The 20,606-nt window shown below is 55.1% G+C and overlaps 1 protein-coding gene across 1 annotated transcript in view; it reads left to right on the top strand.

Moving 5' to 3' along the window:
* Window positions 1-20,606, top strand: part of Sdk2 (sidekick cell adhesion molecule 2) — a gene marked incomplete in the record, with an annotated part of 261,617 nt that overhangs the window by 227,586 nt on the left and 13,425 nt on the right. The window contains 8 exon segments of the mRNA XM_013508659.1: window positions 4,861-5,047; window positions 7,724-7,861; window positions 10,249-10,410; window positions 12,956-13,081; window positions 16,209-16,373; window positions 17,781-17,921; window positions 18,175-18,313; window positions 19,715-19,841. Coding sequence (XP_013364113.1) covers window positions 4,861-5,047; window positions 7,724-7,861; window positions 10,249-10,410; window positions 12,956-13,081; window positions 16,209-16,373; window positions 17,781-17,921; window positions 18,175-18,313; window positions 19,715-19,841 — 1,185 coding nt within the window.

Genomic DNA, 20,606 nt, shown 5'->3' with positions numbered 1-20,606 from the left:
ACAGGGAAAGGTGATATTTGAGCCAAAACCTAAATAAATACCGAGCCTGAATCACATGAATCCAAAAGAACATTCTAGAAAGCGGGAAACGAAAAGCAAAGGTCCTGGGGTAGGTCAGTGTTTTCCAGTGTAGCCAAGCCAGCAAAAAGCCCCAGCTCACCCTGGGGAAGCATGATGGGCAGAGAGCGGCCAGAGCCCCGGGAGCCCTCGGGCTTTGGCCTCTACTCCGAGGGAAGGCGTGGGCGGAAGAGAGGCACCACGGAGGACGTGGCCCTCCTCAGGCTCACGCTGTTTGCTGTGCTGCCTTCAGTCTGAAGAGGGGAAATCACAGAAAGCCGATCTCAGCTGCCCAGCAGTGATTCAAACTGCGGAGAAGGCGTTGCCCTGGGGTCACAGGTTAAAGGTCAGCTCCAAGGTCAAGAAGCAACCGGAAATGGAGCTGCCTGCTGTGAGGCAGGAAGGGGAGGAGGAAACCGAGGCAGATCTGACTCTTCATGTGGGCGTCAGGAGGGAAGGTCTTGGGCACAGCCGTGGACTGTGGGGAGCTCAGCTGACAGACGCTGCCGAGAGCCACAGGAGTAGACAGACAGACAGACAGTGAGAGGAGCTGAAACCTGAGCCTTGGGAGTAAGACAGGTGCGCGATGACGGTGACCCACAGTACAAAAGACCGCACTTCTGGAACGAGGGGAGAGTCGGATGCCAATTCCAGGAGGGACGCGGTGGGAGGCAATCTGGGAAGCAATTATGCCGGCTGTTCAAAGAAACTTACAACCAATCTGGTTTTGCCGGCCTAAAGTGGCTCTAATTAAGATCCTAAAATCAGGACTAATAATTAACTTCAGTGGGGGACTGCCACACGGAAGCCCACTGGCCTAACTGGCCTTCCATCTTTCTGTAAATAAAGTTTTTTGGAGACACACCCATGCCTGTTTATGAGCTGCCCGTGGCTGCTTTTGCACAAGGGTAGAGTTGACCTGGATGGTGGTATACACCTGTAATCCCAGCTACTCAGGAGGCTGAGGCAGGAGGATCACAAATTCAAGGTCAGCCTGGGCAACTTGGCAAAAACCTTGTCTCAAAAATAAAAAGGGCTAAGGATGTAGCTCAGTGGTAAAGTATACCAGGTTCAATCCCCAGTACCCCGCTACACACACACACACACACACACACACACACACACACAAGGGACAGAGTGGAGTAGTTGCAGCAGAGACTTGGGGGTTGGCCTGCAAAGCCAAAGACATTAACTACCTACCCCTTTTTAGAAGAAGTTTGTGAAGCCCCGGAGATTGCATTAGTAATGTGGAGTTCACAGGAACTTGATGGGGAGGTGGGTACTGGAAAATGCAGGGAGCAGGTTTAACAGAAAAGACATGCAGTGTACAAAGGGCGTCTTAGGATGGGAGAAATCACAGCTTGTTTCTGTGCTGATGGAAACAATACCGGACGGAGGGAAAGTCTGGTGATTTGGCAAAGAGAGGGAGCTGTCGCGGAGCAACGAGGTGGAGGAGGTGAGGGGTGCACAGTTCAGCACACAAGTTCAGGGTGGCCCTACAGGGAGTGACGAGGCCAGCCATCGCGGCAAGAGGGAGGCAGCGGGTGTGGGCAGAGGGACAGGAGGCGACAGAGTCTCAGCAGATTGCTTCCATTTCCCAGCACAAATCCTCTCTAGGAATGAGGCTGAGGGACAAAGGGCGAGGCAAGAGAACGCAGAAATAACCCCACATCCCTCTTCCTTATCTGTGGGTTCCTCGGCCATGTATTCAGCCAAGTGAAGATCAAAACTATTCACTGGAAAAAAGTTGCGTCTGCACTGAACATGCGCATGCTTTGTTCTTGTTATTATCCCTTGGACGATAGATACGGCGTAACAACTACTGACAGAGCATGTACATTGCATGAGTGATTACTAGTCATCCAGAGATTACTTAAAATCTGTGGGAGGATCCCATCAGTTCTGTGCAGATCCTGTGCCCTTTGACATGGGGACCGGAGCATCCTTGGGTTTTGATAGCCCTGGGGGTCCTGGAAGCCGTCTCCCAAGGACGCAGGAGGATGGCTGTGTGCTGCTGTACAGCGCGTGGTCAAGAGCAGTGTGGCACACGAGCCTCTCACTGTGGGCTGTGCTCGTGAACTTATAGCTTGATTCTCCCACCGGCCAGTCAGCTGCGTGTCGTGTGGGCGGATTCTACTAGCATGGGAGCTCAGCTCATTGTGTAAGATGGAGCAAGACAGGTCAGGAACACGGGAAAGGTAGGAACACGATAAAGGGCACAGTCGGCAGAGGGAAGTGACAAGCTACAGAACAGTAGGGAATACTTGCAAGCCGTGCATCTGATAAAGAGTTAACAGCCAAAACACACAAGAAGCTCCTACAACTCCGTAGTGAGAAAAAAAAAACCTCAACATAAAAGTGGGACAGAGGACCCGAACAGACATTTCTCAAAAGAAAACAAATAAATGGCCATAGGTGCTCAGTATCACTCGTCGGGAAATGCAGATCAAAGCCACAGTGACGTATCGCCTCACACCTGTAAGGAAAGCTGTTACCAAAACTCCAAAAGATCATGAGTGACATGGAAAAAGTGGATCCCTTGTATGTTTCAGCAGGAACATAAAATGGCACGGCCACCATGGAAAACTGTAGGAAGGTCCTCAAAACGATAAAAACAGAATTACCATAAGATCCTGCCTCTGCGCTTCCAGGTGCTTATCCAGAAGTACTGAAATCAGCACTTGGAGATGTTTGCATTCCTGTGTTCATTGCAGCATAATGTGCGATAGCTAAGATATAGAAACAGCCTGGATGTTTTGTCAGTGAACAAATGGATAAAGAATTTGCCAGGTGGCCGGGCGTGGTGGCTCACGCCTGTAATCCCAGCACTAGGGAGGCTGGGGCGGGAGGATCGCTGTGAGTTCGAGACCAGCCTGGGCTACAAAATGAGCTCAAGGCCAGCCTGAACTGCATAGGGAGACCCTGTCTCAAAAAGACTAAATAAATAAATAAATAAATGTTACTTAGCTCTGAGCTCCCCTGTGCAGTTTGCATACGTCCCTCTTACTGTAAATTGGCATTTAGCAAAAGTCCGCTGAGTTTGGCGCTGACCGCAGGTTTTCTTTCAGTTTTCACCATTCCTTTGGCTGATCCCTTTACAGCAGAGTTCCCCAAAAACTATGCAGGAAAAATGGCATGCGCCTGAAATCCCAGCACTCTGGAAGGTTGAGGCAGAAGGACTGCAAGTTTGAGCCCAGCCTGGGTGACTAAGGAACTCAGCAAGACCCTGTCTCAAAACTTCAAAAAGGGCTGGGGGTGTGAGTTCAGTGTGAAGACCCTGAGTTCAGTCTTCAGTAGCAGGAAAAAATAAAATAAGAATCCTTGCCTCCGGTTCCTTCCTTCTCATGCCCTGTTGAACCTGCTGCACGTGGGTTACTTTCCCAAAAGGTGCATCCTTCCAGTGCCACTGACAGTTCCATCACTATTGGTTGGTGCCCGGATGGCATGTCTTGTCCCGAGGCATTAGACAAGGTCCTCACTCCCTCCTCCTGGAAGGCTTTCTTCCCTTGCAGTGCTGGACAGCTGAGTCTTTCACTCTCCTTTGCCATTCTAGCTCCTTTTCCCGCCACTGAAAGCCAAAGGCCCCCACCTCAATCCATGGCCACTGTCAAAGAGAACCATTCTTTCTCCTGGTGCGTGCACCCCCAACACCGTCTATGTGCACACGACTTGCAGACCCCTGGGTGGCCCTGACCTTTACCCTGAGCACTGACTGCAGCAGGAACCGTGTGGACCGCTGCATCCCCAACACCATGAATGAACGGGCAAGTGAGTAGGTTTATGAATGACCGCCTCAGTGCTTGCTCGTCTGCCCTTCTGAGAACAATCTGCCAAAAAAAAAAAAGTAAAGCAGGGCTCTCGTGAAGACAAGCTGTCCTAAGCACTGCTGTTCACACGTGATGGGAGGGGGAGACCCTTTTATGGGCTCTTGCTCACTCTGAATCGCTTCCTCTGGAGAAACCGAGAAACGGAAAAGCCAGTAGTTTACAGATAATTCTTTGGCCAGCAGGTGGCGCCAAATGATCTCCAATCCTCCAGGTGTTTGGGCACTTTCAGCTTTCAGGATGACCTTAATTCCAAGTCCTAAACTAGTTTAAGAATTTTCCATGTGTGGCTAACAGGGAGTATTAACCCTTGCCAGATATGAAATACTTGGAATCACTGCAGAGCGCTTCCTGCGTCCCTGGCCTAAAACCTTTTGCGGACACAAGCTGCCTTCAGAAACCAGCCAAGTCCCTGGGAGAAGCAATGCCACATTCACCTGTCCCTGTGGCCTCCAGCCCTCACTTTGGCTCTGGGAAGCGGGTATCCTCAAGCCACTACATAACAAAACTGCAGCTCGGAGAACTCACCTGCCCGTGTCACACTGCTGGTAAACAATACAGTCGAAACCAGGCCGCCTGCCGTCGGAGCCCGGCTGTGTTAGCCTGCAGCTTTCGATACAGCAGGCCTGGGGCTGAGATTCTGTCTCCCAGTTTGCAGGTGACATGATGCAGCTGCTGCCCTTACCCCTGGCTCAGGTCCCGTGGGACAGAAACTATTCCTCCGGCATCTATGCTCTGAGGCCGATGAGTCAGTGCTAAATCCCACAGCACCGCAGTGCGTTAGGACACATGAGGACTGTGCCCTTATGGTATTTACAGTTTCACAGAGGCTGGAGCCTTGGCTGTGAAAAGGAAGGTTCTGGAAGGGTTCCTAGAACAGCTCCTAAATCCTTCTGTACTGTTTCCTGGGTCAGACAGGGGCAGGAGGGAAGCCCCATGTCTTCATCCCCCTCGTTCCCATAATCCTCTTTGCCCACAGATTTATTTCTGGGAAGCCCAGCGGCAGAACCTCACCGAGCGAGTGAAGACGCTTTTCCTGGCTGAAAATGGCGTGAAGCTCAAGAACCTGACCGGTTATACCGCCTACATGGTCACTGTGGCAGCTTTCAATGCTGCAGGAGATGGACCACGGAGCGCCCCCGTCCGGGGCCAGACCCAGCAAGCAGGTGTGAAAGGGTAACTCTGCATCCTGGGTGCCGGAGGAGCCATCTGGTACCTGGACTTTTGGAGGGAGTGGAGGCAGCTGCTTTATCCCTCCAAGCACCTGGGCTTAGTACCTGGGCCCCCATGAGACACCCAGCAGGATGGGAGCTGCAGTCCACAAAGAGGGGTCTAGGACTTGAGCGCTTAGAAAAAAGGAGCTGTCCCCATAGGTTAAGACAGCCCCCAGATCTCGCCTGTCCCCTCCCCTTTTCCCCAGACAGCAGGTCTTGGAGATGGCCACCACTCTCACTGCCTGCCTGGCCCCCACCTCCTCTCTGCTGTCTCTTCAGGGGCCTTTGTTCATTCCACCACCATTACTTACTGGGCTTGATGCTGGTGACATAACAGGGAGACCAATGGAGTCCCCCCCCCCCCCCGCGCGCTTCCCCTTGGGAAGGACATGAATCATAAACCAGTAAATACATGAGTTCGCCACAAGGATGCTGAGGGCGAGGGATCTGAGGATGGTGGCTGGAGGGCCTGGGGGAGGCGTGGCTGTGGACAGGTCTGCACAAAGCCCTCACCAGACGGTGACATCTGAGCTGAGATTGAGACCCACAGCACAGGAAGTGTTCAGGAGGCAGGGCGGGGAGCGGGGTCCGGGGAGGAGAAAGCAGCAGGTGCAAAGGCCTGGAGGCTCGAGGGAGGACAGCCAGGGACTCGCCGAAAAATGGGGTGAAACTCTAGTCTCCAAGGGTCTGGAGGACTGGGATTCATGTGAGGTAACAAGGGAAACCAGTGGAGGGTTTAAGGAGTTGAGCACCAGGACCTGGGTTGGAAAATAATCACTTTGAGGCTGGATGGGAGGAAACAGAGGCAGGGAGGCCAGGTTGGAGGCCAGGCGGGAGAGCAAGGCAGAGGAGAGGGCAGAGGTGAAGACCCCACCATCGGGCACTGCAAAGCAAGCCCTACAGCATGTCCAAAGCCACTTTTCAGGCAGTACCTTGCTGGATCCCCAGGAGCCCTGGAAATGGGCAGTGCAGAGTCACCTTCATTTCACAATGAGCAAGGGTCACCTGGGAAAGCATGGCTCTTACCCAGAGTCCCCCACGGGTCATGGGAGAGCAATGCTTGCACCTAGGATTTCTGAGAGAACCAAGAGTCCTCTCTCTGTCTCTCTTTCTGTGTCTGTCTCTCTGTCTCTGTCTCTGTCTCTCTGTCTGTGTCTCTGTCTCTGTCTCTCTCTCTCTCTCTCTCTCTCTCTCTCTCTCTCTCTCTCTCTCTCGCTGTAAATAGGTTGGCCTCCTATATCTGGATTCCACATCAGCAGATTCAACCAACTGTGTCTCAAAAATATTCCAGAAAAATTGCAGCTATGTCCAACATGCACAGACTTTTTTCTTGTTATTATTGTTTCCCAAACCAAGCTGTGTAACAACTATTTACACCACATTTTCATTGCATTATATATTGTAGGGAAACTAGAGGGGATCTGAAGCCTACAGGAAGTCAAGTGCAAATATAACTTGTACAGAGGGGACTTGAGCCTGGTGGGCTGTTGGCATCTGGGGGATCCAGGGACCAGTGGTGTGGATGCAGAGGACAAGTGCCCGGCCCCGGCCCTGGCTTCCCTGATGCCTTTTCCTACCTGCTGCTTCCCTTAGTGGGTCATGTGTGGCTCTTAAAGAACTGCTCAGGAACCGGTTTCTAATTGTGTTCCTCTCTGGGGACAAACCCTGGCTACAGGGAAACTTGTCCCTTCGCTGGCTCCCCGGGGTCTGGCTGAGGCTGAGCTGAGCCTGTCTGTCTGAATGCAAGTCTGTCCATCTGTCCTGACCATATTCTGTCCATGTCATCAGCCAGATATGAGCCCCTGGGAGCCTGGAAGCTTCCGTTGTGGTGGCCACAGGACAAAGTGTTCTGTCCCGCATCCCTCTGGCCCTGGGAGGGAGGAAGGAGACCCTGAGCTCACCTCCCTCCTTCAAACACAGCTCACTGACGCTGCCTCCTGGAGCAGGGCCGGAAACGGGTCCAGATTAGCTCCGGCCCCGCAGGGAGGCTGTGCCGGACAATAATAGCCTGGCCATCGCCTGGCCAGCTCAGGGGCTGCGGAGGGGGACGCTTCCTGCCCTTCCCCTCCGTCCTCCGCTGCCCCCATGTTTTCAGGGTCACTTTCTGCCCTTGGCTCTGGCCCTTTCTGACAGCGTGCTACAGTGACATCTATAGCAGCACCACATCCGAGGGCCAGAGACCCCTACCCTCATGTTCAGAGGCCCAGAGACCCCCCCCACCCTCTCTACCAGAGAAGCAGACAAGAAAAACCCACCCCGCAGGCAGGAAAGGGCCTTGTCCCCCAGTGATTCTGGGGGCGTAACAGCTTGTCCCATGCTGGTAGCCCGGGCTCCCAGCCACTCAGCAGGCTAAGGTCCAAACTCTCCCACTGCAGAGAAAAATAAAGTTTCCTTTTTTCCCAGCTTCAAGGCCTCTGATATTGGAGACTTGAGTGCTAAGGACGTCAAGGGAGGCGGGTAAGGGCTCCGAGGGCTTCCAACGAATCCTCCTGCCTTCTTCGCTGAGCCCTGCCCTCTTCTTCTTCCCAGGCCCAGACCCAAATGCCCCCATTAATTTCTTGGAGCCAAACCCAAGGCTTTGAAGCTTCATAGAAGGAGGAAACAAAAACCTTTTGCTGTCTCCCACAGCCCCCAGCGCTCCCAGCTCGGTCAAGTTCAGCGAGCTGACCACGACCTCAGTGAATGTGTCCTGGGAAGCCCCACGGTTCCCCAATGGCATCCTGGAGGGCTATCGGCTAGTGTACGAGCCCTGCACCCCGGTGGATGGTGAGTGACCCCTGTCCCACACAGCCCCGACCCTCGCCTAGCAAGGGCTTGCATTCTTCTGGGGTCCCCGTCACAGTCACTGCATATGAGTTAGATGCACTGAGAGTCTCCCCATATTACAAACAGGGAAACTGAGGTCCAGACCAAGGAAGAATTTCCAAGGCAAAACAACAGCAACTTGAAGGCGAAGTTGGACTGTCTCCAAACTTCTAGGTGGAGAATTTTTAAATATATTCTGCCCCTTCTGTCAACAGGAGCAGGGAAATCTGAGCAAAGCATAGCCCCCAAGGTGGACAAGCCTCTGTGTGGGTCCTGGAGAGGGGGCAGCCCTGACAGTACCACCTGAACTTTAGAGTCATTGTTCTGACTTGGGTCTAGTGCTTCTTTACCCTTTGGCAGTCAAGACGCCCTGAGAATCTGATCAAAGCCTTGGAGCTCTCCCCATGAAGACGCACACGTCTGGGGGGGTCACTGCACCCCTGTGACCAACTTTGAACCTCTATCAGGATCCCAACTCCACAAATGATACCTCTTCCCACCAAGCCGTGCTCACCAGAGCAATCTTCAGACCCTTTGTCACAGCCCCTGTCCCCTCCAGGCCCTGGCTAGCCTGTGCCCTAATTGTGGCTGGAGCCATGCTGACCCGAACAGTAGACAGCACACATTTGCCAGCTTTCTTCCCTGGAGGGATGCCCAGCCATGGGTGGTATGAGTCAGCTCAGGGTAAGCGAAGTGCCCAGGAATCCCTACCAGTTGGTCACCAACAGGCAACTTAGAGGCAGGAAGGGGCTGGACTTCTTACTGCCTGGGTCTGCTTCCAGCAAGATGGCATCATGTGGCTGGCCTAGTAGGGTACCCTGGTGGCAGGAAGTGACCACTTCTGCGGTTGCTCACTTTTTCTCACCCTTCCCAGCAATGGAGGCCAGCAAGAACAAGGGCCAGAGCCCAGGGGCATCACCCCAGCCAACAGTTCTGGGTCAGTGGAGGGAACAATGGCCTTGTTTTTCCTGCTGCCACTTGGGTGCCAGCAGCCCGTCCGGCAAAGTGGAGCTGTGTGTTAGGACACCCAGGGAGCCGGGCCCCAGGAAGGGATCTGATCAGGTGCACAGCAGGCAATGGGGCCAGGACAGAGAACATAAAGAGGGTGCAGGGGTCCTGGATAAGGACAGTGGCTTCCACCTGGAGAGATGTACGCACTTCGCCTCCCAGTCTTCAGTCCAGCAGGGCTTGCACATGAGCTTACAGATTGCCATCCTCCGTATAATAGCCCAACTAATAAGCGTGGATAATGCCCACCTTACCAGCATGGCGTCTGCCCCAGCTTGTGCCTCAGCCCTGGGTGCAGACCAGCTGCTCCCTTTCCACAGGGAAAAGTGAAGCTCATGCACATAAGAGTTGTTCGGCAATGTCAAGGACCAGGTACCAAGGGTCCTGGCTCCTGGTCCTAGGCAGTCATTTAATTCCCCTGGCTCCAAGTATCCCATCCTCGTTCATTCATTCAGTAGTAGACTGGGCACCTACCAGGTTCCAGTGGCTCTGTCTTTGTATTTGAATCTCGGCACCCCTGTCTGAGACACTGTTGATACCTTTGGCTCTGTAGGAGAACAAACGAATGCCAGGTTCAGGGACAGGCCCAGAGACACCCAGGGCCAGGGCCAGTGTGGAGCCTGAGTACAGGAATGAAACCTGGTCCCAGGCCTTGGGGAGGCTGATGGCCACAGGCTGGGTTTGGAAGACACAGAGCACACACTCCGCCCTCCAGAAAACCGCTGTAGCCTGCCCTGGAGTCGCCATGACTTGGCATACAGAAGCATTCTCATTTCTACCCTAAAAACCCAGGCGGTACAGGTGGTGAGGGGCCCAGGGCAGCTCAGCCCTCACTGGCAGAGAGGGAAGAGGAGTCCAAAGTCTGGGCTGGGGTTGGAGCCAAAGTAGGAGCTGGAGCTGGAGCTGGTCAGTGTGTCCCCTCCAGGCCCAAACTTGAGGCATCTTCACAGAAGTACTTCCTGAAAGATTTGCCAGGAATTAGAGTTCTGCAGGGCATTGTAGGAGGGAACCAAGACAGGGGCGAAATGGATGTGGGTGCAGTAGTATGCGCAATGGTGGGTGAGTGCTTCTCCCTCCAGGGGTCAAAGGGACCTGCGGGTCTTCAGGAAGTAGGACACAGCCTTTCTCAAACTTCTTCAGCCATGGAGCCCTTTTCCCTATGAACAGCGTGCAGAACCATGAAACAGCATGGGGAACATGGCCTTGCCGGCTAGGTGAAGCACCTTGCCCGTGTCTGGGGGCTTAGGCCGGTGCTACCACCCGTCACTGTAGCCTCTAGTGGCCTCAGTGCCCCTGCTCCCTCCGGCCACTGCAGGCCTGCTCACTACGCTTCTCCCCAGGGGTCAGCAAGATTGTGACGGTGGACGTGAAGGGAAATAGCCCCCTGTGGCTAAAGGTGAAGGACCTGGCAGAAGGCATGACCTACAGGTTCCGCATCAAAGCCAAGACCTTCACCTACGGGCCGGAGATTGAAGCCAATGTCACCACGGGCCCCGGAGAAGGTAGGCGAGCGATGGACTGCTGCCCCCGGCACCAACTCCTTCAGCCCCCACGTCAGAGCGGCTCCCAGGGTGAAGAACTGCATAGTCCTGGAGACAGAGTGGACACCCCGGAGCTTGCTCTTTACCCGTTCCCAGCACCCTCACCCTGCTCCCCAGTCTGGACTTGGTCAGTGGGATCCTCAGGCCACAAGGCCAAGCCCTTCTCTCACCACTCGGGCCAATACACACGGCTTGGCCTGGATGGAACCCAGGGCCTTGCACATGCTACGCAAGTGCTCTATCCCAGCCCCATCTTGCTCCTGTCTTTCCCTCCATCCAGAAGGACACAGCATGGTTGAACCCCGCCCCTACCTGGCCAGAGCCTTCTGCGCATGCCCCAGAACCACCTTCCAGTCTGGGCTCTCACAGAAGGGTACAAAAGAGTCACGTTCAGCTCTTGGGTGGATACTCAGAGACCCTGGTCTCCTGGGGTGGACAGGCCCAACAGTCTGCTCTAAACCCAAGGACCCCCGGTACCTCAGAGATGCTCTGATGGAGCTCTTAGATGGAGCGGGCAACCTCATCACAGCCAGGCCCCGCACCTGTCCCTCCTTCGCTCAGCCCTCCTTCTAGGCAGAATGTCACGTTGTATTTCCTCAGGTCTCAGGGAATGCCCCTAAAGCCCTCCTGACTCACCCCACCTCCTGCACCTCCACCTGCCTCTGCCAGGCACATGTGGTAGTCAAGGTTTAGCCCCCAAAGCCCCTGTCACAGGTACAAGTGGTCCCATCCCAAACACAGAGCCATCTCCCAAGAAAAAGTACACAGCCCATCTCAAAACCTCCCTGCAGTGTCACCTCCTTCCCGGCCTGCCCCACCAGCCAGCAGTGGACAAAAGCTCCTGGCACCACGAGGTCAGGCCGGCCTGGGCTCTGGCAGGGGAGGGTCCTGGAGAGCAGCAGGCCCCTTGCCTCCGACCTGCCAGCGGGTGTGCGGGCAGCCGGCCACTCTTCACTTTCCCGTCCTGGTCACTTTCTCTCCCCTCTTTTGTTCAACAAAAAAACTCTTGTGATCCCAGCCGCCCTGAGAACAGAGCCGCAGGGCACAAAGAGAGCCTGCCAGGAGCTGCCCGGCTCTGCCCTTCACCTGGCTGGCCCTACCCCACTGCCTCTCACCTGAGACTGCCCTGGGAAACAAGAGCAGGAAGAGCTGGGGCCAAGGGAAGGCCGTGGGGAGGCTTGAGGACAGAAGAGGCAGCCTGGAGGATATGTTGTTCCAATTTAAGGCTTAAAGCGGGGGCTGGGGGTTTAGCTCAGCAGCAAAGCGCCTGCCTGGCAAGTGCAAGGTCGTGAGTTCGGTTCCCGGTACCGGAGAAAAACCAAAAAAAAAAAAAAGGCTTAAAGTATCCCAGGCTGAGGAAGGGCAGGAAGCCGAAGGAGGGGCGGAGGGCGCTCAGAAAGAACCTAGCTCTCCCTGACTGTGTGAGCAAGGAGGGCCCTGCGGGAGGAGAACACGAAGCCAGGAATCCCTGTCCCTCCGCACAGGTGGATGCTGAGCCCCTCTCTCAGCCCTGAGCAGAACAAGAACTCGGGTCCTGCCCCCCTCTTTCAGGCCGTAGCCCCCTCCCTTGAGTTGTGAATGCTTCTAGGGGGAAGAAGGAAGGACAGAAAGAACTGCAGGGTCCCAGGTCACAGGGTCAGGCCTGGACGCAGGGGCCTGGCCGTGGGCTGCCCAGCTGTGTGATGAGTCCCTGCCCTCCTGTCCCAGCTGACCGGCTCTCCAGGGTCCCAGAGGAGCTTCAGTGCAGTGATGGACTTTCTTCCCAGCTCTTTTTCCAGCAGGTGTCCCCAGGGACTAGCAGCTCACTCGTGTACTGGCTGGTCCCTAGTCCCACAAGCACATGGGAAGCACCTACTGTGTGCTAGGCTCTGGAAACGCTGGGCTCCATGTCTAGTGGGAAACAAGCATGGTGGGTGATAGCACACAGGGTGGGGGCCCAGAGACAGGCACCAGGCTTGCACTGGCAGGGCATTCTGCAGAGAAGGGGCCCCAGGTCCTCTGTAGACAGATACCTGGCTCACTGCTCTGTCTGCAGAAGCAACCTCCTGTCTCCCACCCTGGCTCCCCGGCTGGCAGACATCCCAGACTGCTAGCTGGACACAGGAGAGCTGGCAAGCAGCCAGGCCCTCCCCCAGCCCCTGCCCTTCCCCCTCGGCCGGCCCCCTCCCTCTGCCCCTCCCTCTCTTTCCTCCTCTCCCCACCAAGGCTTACCTGGAGCCTCTTCTCTCCTCCCCTAACCTAACAGCAAGTACAGTTGGGGCAGGGAGACTTCCGGCAGGAGATAGGGTGGTCATCACTATCTGTAGGTGATGGTGATCACCTACCAGAGAAGGAGATGTTGGGCCCTTTCAGGCTTCTCCGACCCCAGTGCTCTCAGGGGGTCCCGGAAGCTCTTTGGCCTGAATTGGCTTGGCCGCCCAGTCACCCTTCCTGAGCACTGGTCGATGGGCTGGGTGGTCATTCTGGGTTCCTGCATGCCTTTGCCCACGGTGTGTGGTGTCTGCAGGTGCCCCGGGGCCACCAGGAGTGCCGATCATCGTGCGGTACAGCTCTGCTATTGCCATCCACTGGTCCAGCGGAGACCCTGGCAAAGGGCCCATCACCCGCTACGTCATAGAAGCCCGGCCTTCAGGTGCGACACTGCCCCCTTCCTGAGTCCCTGCGCGCAGAGCTTGTGAGAAGGGACTCTTTACTGCCAAGGTGAAACCGGAGGCGGCCCTGTCGGGGAGTGGGAAATTGGGGGCGCCTCCTCTGAGCTGAGACTTGCTTAAGGAGCAGCCAGGAGGCTGCAGGAAAACAATTCAGCACTAGCTTGGGTGGAGGATCCTTCGAGAAGCCAGGGAGGAGAGGTTTGGCTCACGCTGGTGAAACACCCGTGTCCTCTGCATGACCCCGCTGCCATGTGGCACATAACTAAGGAAACCCAGCTGCCTCCTGCAGTTCCGTCTCTGCCGTCACAGCGCTCACAGTTCATGTAATTGTACCAACCTCTCCTGTCAAGCCTGAAATCAAATCACAAGAACTTCTAAAGCCATCAGGAGATGAGCGATTGATAAGTCGCTGGAGGGGGCTGCTCTTCGATCTTGTTTCAGGCTTCCTGACACCTGCTTCCTGGGCTCCGCTTACTCGAAGGAGCCCCAGCTCCCCTGTTGCTAGGTTTCCCAGTTAATCAGAGGTGCCAGAGTCAGCCAAGGGCTGCAGGCATCTTTGTATTCGGTGGGTCTGAGATTAGGTGATTGGAGTTGAGAAAAGAAAAACAAGACTTGGTCCCTATGACCCCAATAACAAATAATAGTCATAAGGAAAATTAGTCAAGCGTATGAGTAGCCAGTTCTCCTAACAGGGCACACTGAAACATCCCTGTGACAGACTGTTCCTATCGTGAGGTAGCCAGTGCTAATCACACCGATAGCAAAGAGTTAATAATTGTAGGCGCTTCTGGAAACTGCCACGATTGCCTTAGTCACCTACTAAATAACTGCATTTGCAAATAGCTACTGCATCTAGCAGCTCAGATCCACCACGCTGCCCATGGCGCTGGCTCTGTCCCCACTCCAGATGGTCCCTCCTTGGCCCAACGGTGCCGGCTGCTGAGTTGGCCAGGAGACCCCTGAATGGTTCCCCCAACCAGAGCCTGCGCCTCTTTCTTCCACCCAAGTTGGCTGACTTGCGGGCAGGCTGTGGAATGTCGGCCCTGGCCTCGGGCCTGTTGATTTTCCAGTGTTCTTCGGGAGGCCCAGCATGAGACTCCAGTGTTCCAAGTTGGGAGACCGTGACTTGGTCCACACAGGTAGAATCCAGGACTGAGCATAAAAAAGAAGGAACAAGATAACCCCCAGTGCCGGGCCTGGGCTGAGCTGGGCAGAGAGCTGGCCGGGGCTCAGTCACCCCAACCCAGGAGTGGGCCACGGACCCTGAGGAACGGGGAGAGCCAGGGAATGCTGTGGCCTTCCTCTAAAGTGGTTGGGCATCAGGCTCCCGCTCTGGGAGAGGGGTTCCTTTCCTCAGTGCCCTTGCCCCTTCTCTGCGCTCCCTCCATGCTTACAGCCCCCCATCTCCGGGACGCAGTAGCCCTGTTGAACGCTGCTCCTATGTTGTTTATGCCTCCTGCTGCCCAGAATAAGTTAAACATACCCGATTTCTGCAAGCCAGAGAACTACCAGGCACAGCAGCCTCAGGAAGGGATTCACTCCGGGGATTTACAGGCCCATAGAACTGGCTCTGCATGTCAACCGGCTCCCAGGGCCCGAGGCCAGGGCCACAGCAGGACATTTCAGTGGCTTCTGGCCTGGCCCCATTGCCCGGGCTCCCAGGGGCAGATCAAGGAGGGATCAACAGCAGGCAGGAGGCCTCAGCTTCTGGAAGCCAGCAGCGTGGTCCTCCATGAACAGAGCATATCAGCAAATACCAGTTCACTTCTGGTTACACACAGAGCTGTCTTAGCTACCCTGGGGAAGTTCATGGCAAGAGTCAGACCACTGTGGGCAGAAATACCAGCTCTGCCTTTTGTGGCAGTGTGGCCTTGGAAAGATGAGTTAAGCCCTCTCTGAGTCTTGACTTTCTCATCTGTAAAATGAGGACAACAGTTCCTCCCCTTTGCCATTGCTATAAACATGGAAAGATAGATCCAGGATGCATGACAAAGGAAATAGTGTTCCCTGCCACGTGGTCATCATCATACCCTCCCAACAGTTACTCCGAGGTAAGAAAGAGCACGCAAAGCTGCACGAGGAATGTGGATTCCCACCCAGTGCTTACATTTCAAGGCGCGAAGCACTGAAATTGGACACGTCATCCTATGGAAAAGATGGTAGAAAAGTCTCCCTTCATTCATTCATTCGTTCATTCGTTCAGCAAATGCTTAGAAGGTGCTTATGCTTGGTGCTAATTTGTGCCGAGACAAACTGGGCATGATCCCTTGAGAGATGTCACAGCCTAGCAGGAGAGAAAGGAAAAACAGAGAAATTAAATGAAAAAGAGGATGTATACAAGGCCAATGCTCAAAAGAACGTTAAGACTCAGATGAAGGGGCTGGGGATTTAGCTCAGCGGCAAAGCACCTGCCTGGCAAGCACAAGGTCGTGAGTTCGGTTCCTGGTCCTGGAGAAAAACCAAAAAAAAAAAAAAACACTCAAATGAAGCCAAGGCTCATGACCCTGAGGCCTTCCACGGGGACAGCTCTGGACACAGACGGGCCCCACAGCCTTCCCCAAATTGACAAGGTCCCTCTTGATGGGGACAGGCAGCCATCTGCAGGTCCTGACACACTCTTCGTGTAAAATTCAGAAGTGACAATAGAACTGTGGTGGCACCTCTGGTTGCATTTGGACTTACGAGTTGGAGCTACAGAAAAGCTTGGCGAGGAAGACCAGTAAAACCCATCAGCCTAGGGAGTCGCATGCTGGAGCTGGGGAACCGAGGTCCTGGCAAGCGGCTCTTTTTGGCAGGAACTCAGGAGCCTGCAGGAAGAATGGGTCTGAGAGGGTGAAGCCAGAGGTGCTGCATGGTGTGTGCTAGTAGAAGTTAGGGGCCTTTGGATCCCTGGTCTGGGGGACTCACTGGCCACTGGGTGACCCTTCTAGTGCAGGCTTTGGGAGGGAGGATCCATGAGCTCAGCCCCAGTGCTGCACGCTGGGCAGAGTACTGAGCCAGGCAAGGCAGATGGGCCCTGCCCTCTGGGAATGGCGGAAGGGACTGGGTTGAAGAGGGATTTGAGGCTCTGCCTTACCTCACGGCTGCCTCCCTGCTGTGCCTTTGCAGATGAGGGACTCTGGGACATCCTCATCAAAGACATCCCTAAGGAAGTGAGCTCCTACACTTTCAGCATGGACATCCTGAAGCCAGGCGTAAGCTATGACTTCCGGGTCATCGCAGTCAATGATTACGGCTTTGGCACCCCCAGCAGCCCCTCCCAGTCTGTGCCAGGTACTGGCTTGTGGGGTGAGAAACGGGGGAGCCCCATGGAAGAACCTGGCGACAAATGCTGGGTGGTAGGGGAAGAGAGTCACCAGGACACAGGAACAGTTGGGTGGCCACTGTCCTTTCAGTTCTACAAAGCAGGGAGCTCTGGGCCAGGACCCGCATCAGCTCCTAAATCCAGGGGAAGCTGGGGGCCTTGGAGCTTTTGGGTCTCTTTCTCTGGACAGTAACAGTCTGGGTAGAGGCAGAACAATGAATCCACAAGGAGCGTTTCCATGAGCTCACCACCCAGCTGGTGCAAAGGTGCCAACTCGTAAGACCCTCACAACAAACAGGGTCAGCATTCTGTGGGGGAGAGGCTGGCCTCTTAGACCTAACTGCACAGTGCTCAGGTGGGCTAGCTCCCCACCCCTCTCTCCCCTGTGTCCTCTGCTCATTCTTGCCATCCAGCATGTTTTAGAGTTCACAAGGGACTCTCGTGTCTACTTCCGTGACCCAAATCTAATCTCTAGCCACTTTAAATGCTGGGGCTGCTTCCTGCAAGCCAGAAATACCACTCAGAATTTCTACTAGCGGAATGAGCACCAGGGACCCTATTTCCTCTCTCCACCCACACACCTGTTCCTTTGCCCAGAAATAGTCTAAGACTAAAATCCAAGAGCCAGCCATTCCATGGCAGCAACATGGTTAGTACTGGTGGGGGAGAAGGTACAGAAACACAGTACTGGGGGCTTTGCAGGAAGGGGATCCCTCCCTGGCAGAGGCCTTCAAAGACCCCCTGGGCCAGCCTTTCCAGTACCCCCTGCTTCCTGCCACCAGGTGGAAAAATTTCAGTGCAAACTGAGCCTTGGGAAAAGCTTTCCCAAGCCCCCATGGGGCCAGAAAACACCTCTCCCCACATGGATTTGGGTCTGCTTATCAAAGCCTTTTTCTCTAGGCAAGGGGGAGGGAAGTAGCTAACATGCTGCTGCTCTCCATTCCCTGTGTCCCTGGCAGACATTACGAATCAATACCAGCATTCTGTCTCAATGAGTCCAGAGGCAACCTCAGAGCCTTTCCTCAAAACAGTCCTCCTTGCTGGGCACACACCCATAATCCCAGCACTTGGGAGGCTGAGGGTGGAGGATCACTGTGAGTTTGAGGCTAGCCTGGACTCCATAATGAGATCTATCTCAAACAAAACCAAACAAAAAACCAAAGAGAGTCCTCCAGGCAGTCTTTTACCAACAGAACAGAGCTGGGACTTGAGGTGAAATTGTCCTCCAAACCCAGGCATAGGTTTCACATCTTTCAGAGGGCACAGACCCTGCCTACCGTAAACTGCATGAGCAATAGGTAGGGCCCTGCCGGAACAGGAGGTTCGAGGCAGGAGGGCCTGTGCACCCTGGACCTGACACCTGCATCCGTGTTCAGCCCAGAAAGCCAGTCCCTTCTACGAGGAGTGGTGGTTCCTGGTGGTCGTTGCCCTCGTGGGCCTCATCTTCATCCTACTTCTGGTCTTTGTCCTCATCATCCGGGGCCAGAGCAAAAAGTATGCCAAGAAGACAGACTCTGGTGAGTGTGCTGGCATCCAGCCCTCTGGCTGGACTTGACTTTCACGTGTCTCCCTCTGGCCAGGGCAGAGGGTGGGCAGGGCACTCTCCTGGCGATGCACCTACCCAGCAGGGGCAGCATCAGGATCCTATGCATGATGTCGGCCTCTTAGTCTTAACTCTAACAAAAGAACAGGGGCAGCCCAGCTAAGGGAGAGAACGGGGTGGGACAGGGGAGGCCCTGAGGTCTAAAAGGTGTCAGTTTCCCCCCACAGGGAGTAGTGCCAAGTCCGGAGGCCTAGGTCACGGGGAAATGATGAGCTTGGATGAAAGCAGTTTCCCAGCCCTGGAACTCAACAACCGGAGGCTGTCTGTCAAGAACTCCTTCTGCCGAAAGAATGGCCTGTATACCAGGTATGTGCCTTCTCTATTTGACCAGAGGATGAGGGCTTAGGGACCAGGCCTCAGAGTCCAGTAGTGCCAACTTGTGAGGACACTGGGGAGGGCCATAGAGCAGGCAAAGCCCAGTTGGCCTTCCCTGTCCTGGGAGCAGCATTTGAGCTCCAGGACTGGGGACAATCGGCAGAAAGACATGACAGGGCCCAAGCAGTATAATCAGGGACCTGCACCGGTCCCCACAGCCTGACCACAGCCTAAGACATGCCAGAAAATTCATAGGGAGGTAGGTCTTAGGATCTCTGCTCATGGCACAAGAATGCAAATAACTTGGAAAATTTTACAAGCCAACCTGGGGCTCCAGTCATAGGTTGTGCAGACAGCCGTGGGCCCCAGAGGTGAAGTGGGCCCAGCCAAGGCATCCCGGGCATCTATACCTCAGGGAAAGGTCCCAGGAGCTCCTCCACCATTGCTCCTCCCCATCTAGGACAGTGGGGAAACCCTCTCCCCTCGTCCTGTTTCTACCTGTGAGAGGATACTCTCCTACCACGGACCTGCAGCCTCTGAAAGCTGCCAGCAAAGAGAGTTGAGGCTTGTGCTGGTTGCCCAGTTCCTGTTTCTCCTGATTTCTTTCCAACCCCAGCCCCTCCGGGGGCCCCCTCCTCGTGGCCACAGAGGCAGGGTGGTGCTGGGGCCCCTCTGACTCTCCGTTGATAGGATGTGACAGTTTTATGCTCCTGGGAGCTCAGGAGAGGTAAGAGGCTGCAGCCAGAAAGGCCCCTGTCTCCATCCTCAGCCTTATTGACATTCCAGGCCCGCTGGAGGCAGCCAGGAGGGGAGCCAGCCTCTCTCCTGGGGAGCTCACAAAGCTCCCTCTGTCTCTGTCGTGGAGGGTGGAAACCCAGCGTGTGCTCACAGGGAGGGGTAGAGGAGGGGCTTGCAGTCTCTTATCCCTCGCCAAACCCAGCCTGCCAGAGAAAGAGCTGTTTGAGAACACGGTAGCAGGCCCAGCTGGGCCCAGCATGGCCACAGCGGCCCCGCCAGGCTGGCTCCAGGACCCCGTTGCCTGGAACAAGGGTGCATTTCACCGATGGCCTCATCTTCCCCTGCCTCTGCCTGCCTTCCCAGCCCATGGTACCTACACATTGAGGCCTCTTTTATCCCCTACACCCCTGTGATGCACAGAAATAAATCTTATTCACACCAAATTAACCCCAGGCTCTAGAGGCCTGCAACTGGCCACAGTGACCGTCTTCTCCACCAGCCCCAGGGTTATGGGACACGGCACGAGAATGAGGAGGAACCCGAGTGCAGGGGCTGTGTGCCTTGTGTTCTGCCCACATCACTGTCCTCTCCTTGGCTGGGGGAGGCTGCCCTGTGTGAGGTCATCTCTCAGCCCCACCGTCCCACTCCCTGCAGGTCTCCTCCACGGCCCAGCCCTGGAAGCCTCCACTACTCTGATGAGGATGTCACCAAGTATAATGACCTCATCCCGGCCGAGAGCAGTAGTCTGACTGAGAAGCCCTCGGAAATCTCAGACTCTCAGGTGAGGCGCAAGAGGCCCAGGTGCCCTGGACAGGGCAGGGGAGCAGCCCCTCCAGAGCAGTCAACAAAGGGAGCTGTGGTGACAAGCCTGCAAGTGGCCCATCATGTAGCCTTTTGTCCTTCCTGCTGTCTGCCTGCCTTCCTCCCTCCCTCCCTTCCTTCTTTCCTCCCCTGTCTGGAGACTAAGGGGACGCAAAACACTACCCAGAAGTCATTTATGGGCCAGCTGCCTCTCTCCAAGTTCTCAAACTTTTCCTGCAGGGATAGAGAGGTCTGGATCACATGACATCCCCAAAAACATGGTCCCCTGAGTCTGCCAGAGTCGCCCCCTGCCTGATTTCTTAGTAGCCTCAGCTTGCAACAGAGCATGCAGAAGGCAAGGGGAGAGAGAGAGACAGAGACAGAGAGACGGAGACAGATACAGACAGAGACAGAGATAGAGAGAGATCCTACACTGGAGGCCTGGAGAACTGTTTGGCTCAGCTGCTCAGGGGGCAGAGGAGCTCCGGACACAGAGGGCCGGGGCACGTAGAATCAGCAAGGTGTTATCCCTTATTTGTTAGAACCTGAGTATGGGTACTAGCTCTGCTGCCTCTACAGTGAGACCTCCTGTGCTTACTAGGGAAACCTCTTTAAGCCTCAGCTCCCCCACTGGCAGGTAGAACCGGCAGTGGTGGGCACAGGCTCTCTCATAGGGCTGTGGGGAGAGTTCACTGCAATTACGCACAGAAGAGCTCATCCCAGGAGCAGGCACACGGCAGTCATT

The sequence above is a fragment of the Chinchilla lanigera genome, unplaced genomic scaffold (genome assembly GCF_000276665.1).
Source record: "Chinchilla lanigera isolate Chin_1 unplaced genomic scaffold, ChiLan1.0 scaffold00152, whole genome shotgun sequence".
NCBI lineage: Eukaryota > Metazoa > Chordata > Mammalia > Rodentia > Chinchillidae > Chinchilla > Chinchilla lanigera.
Note: the sequence above shows the minus strand (reverse complement) of the source record. Positions and strands in the feature narration are given on the sequence as shown.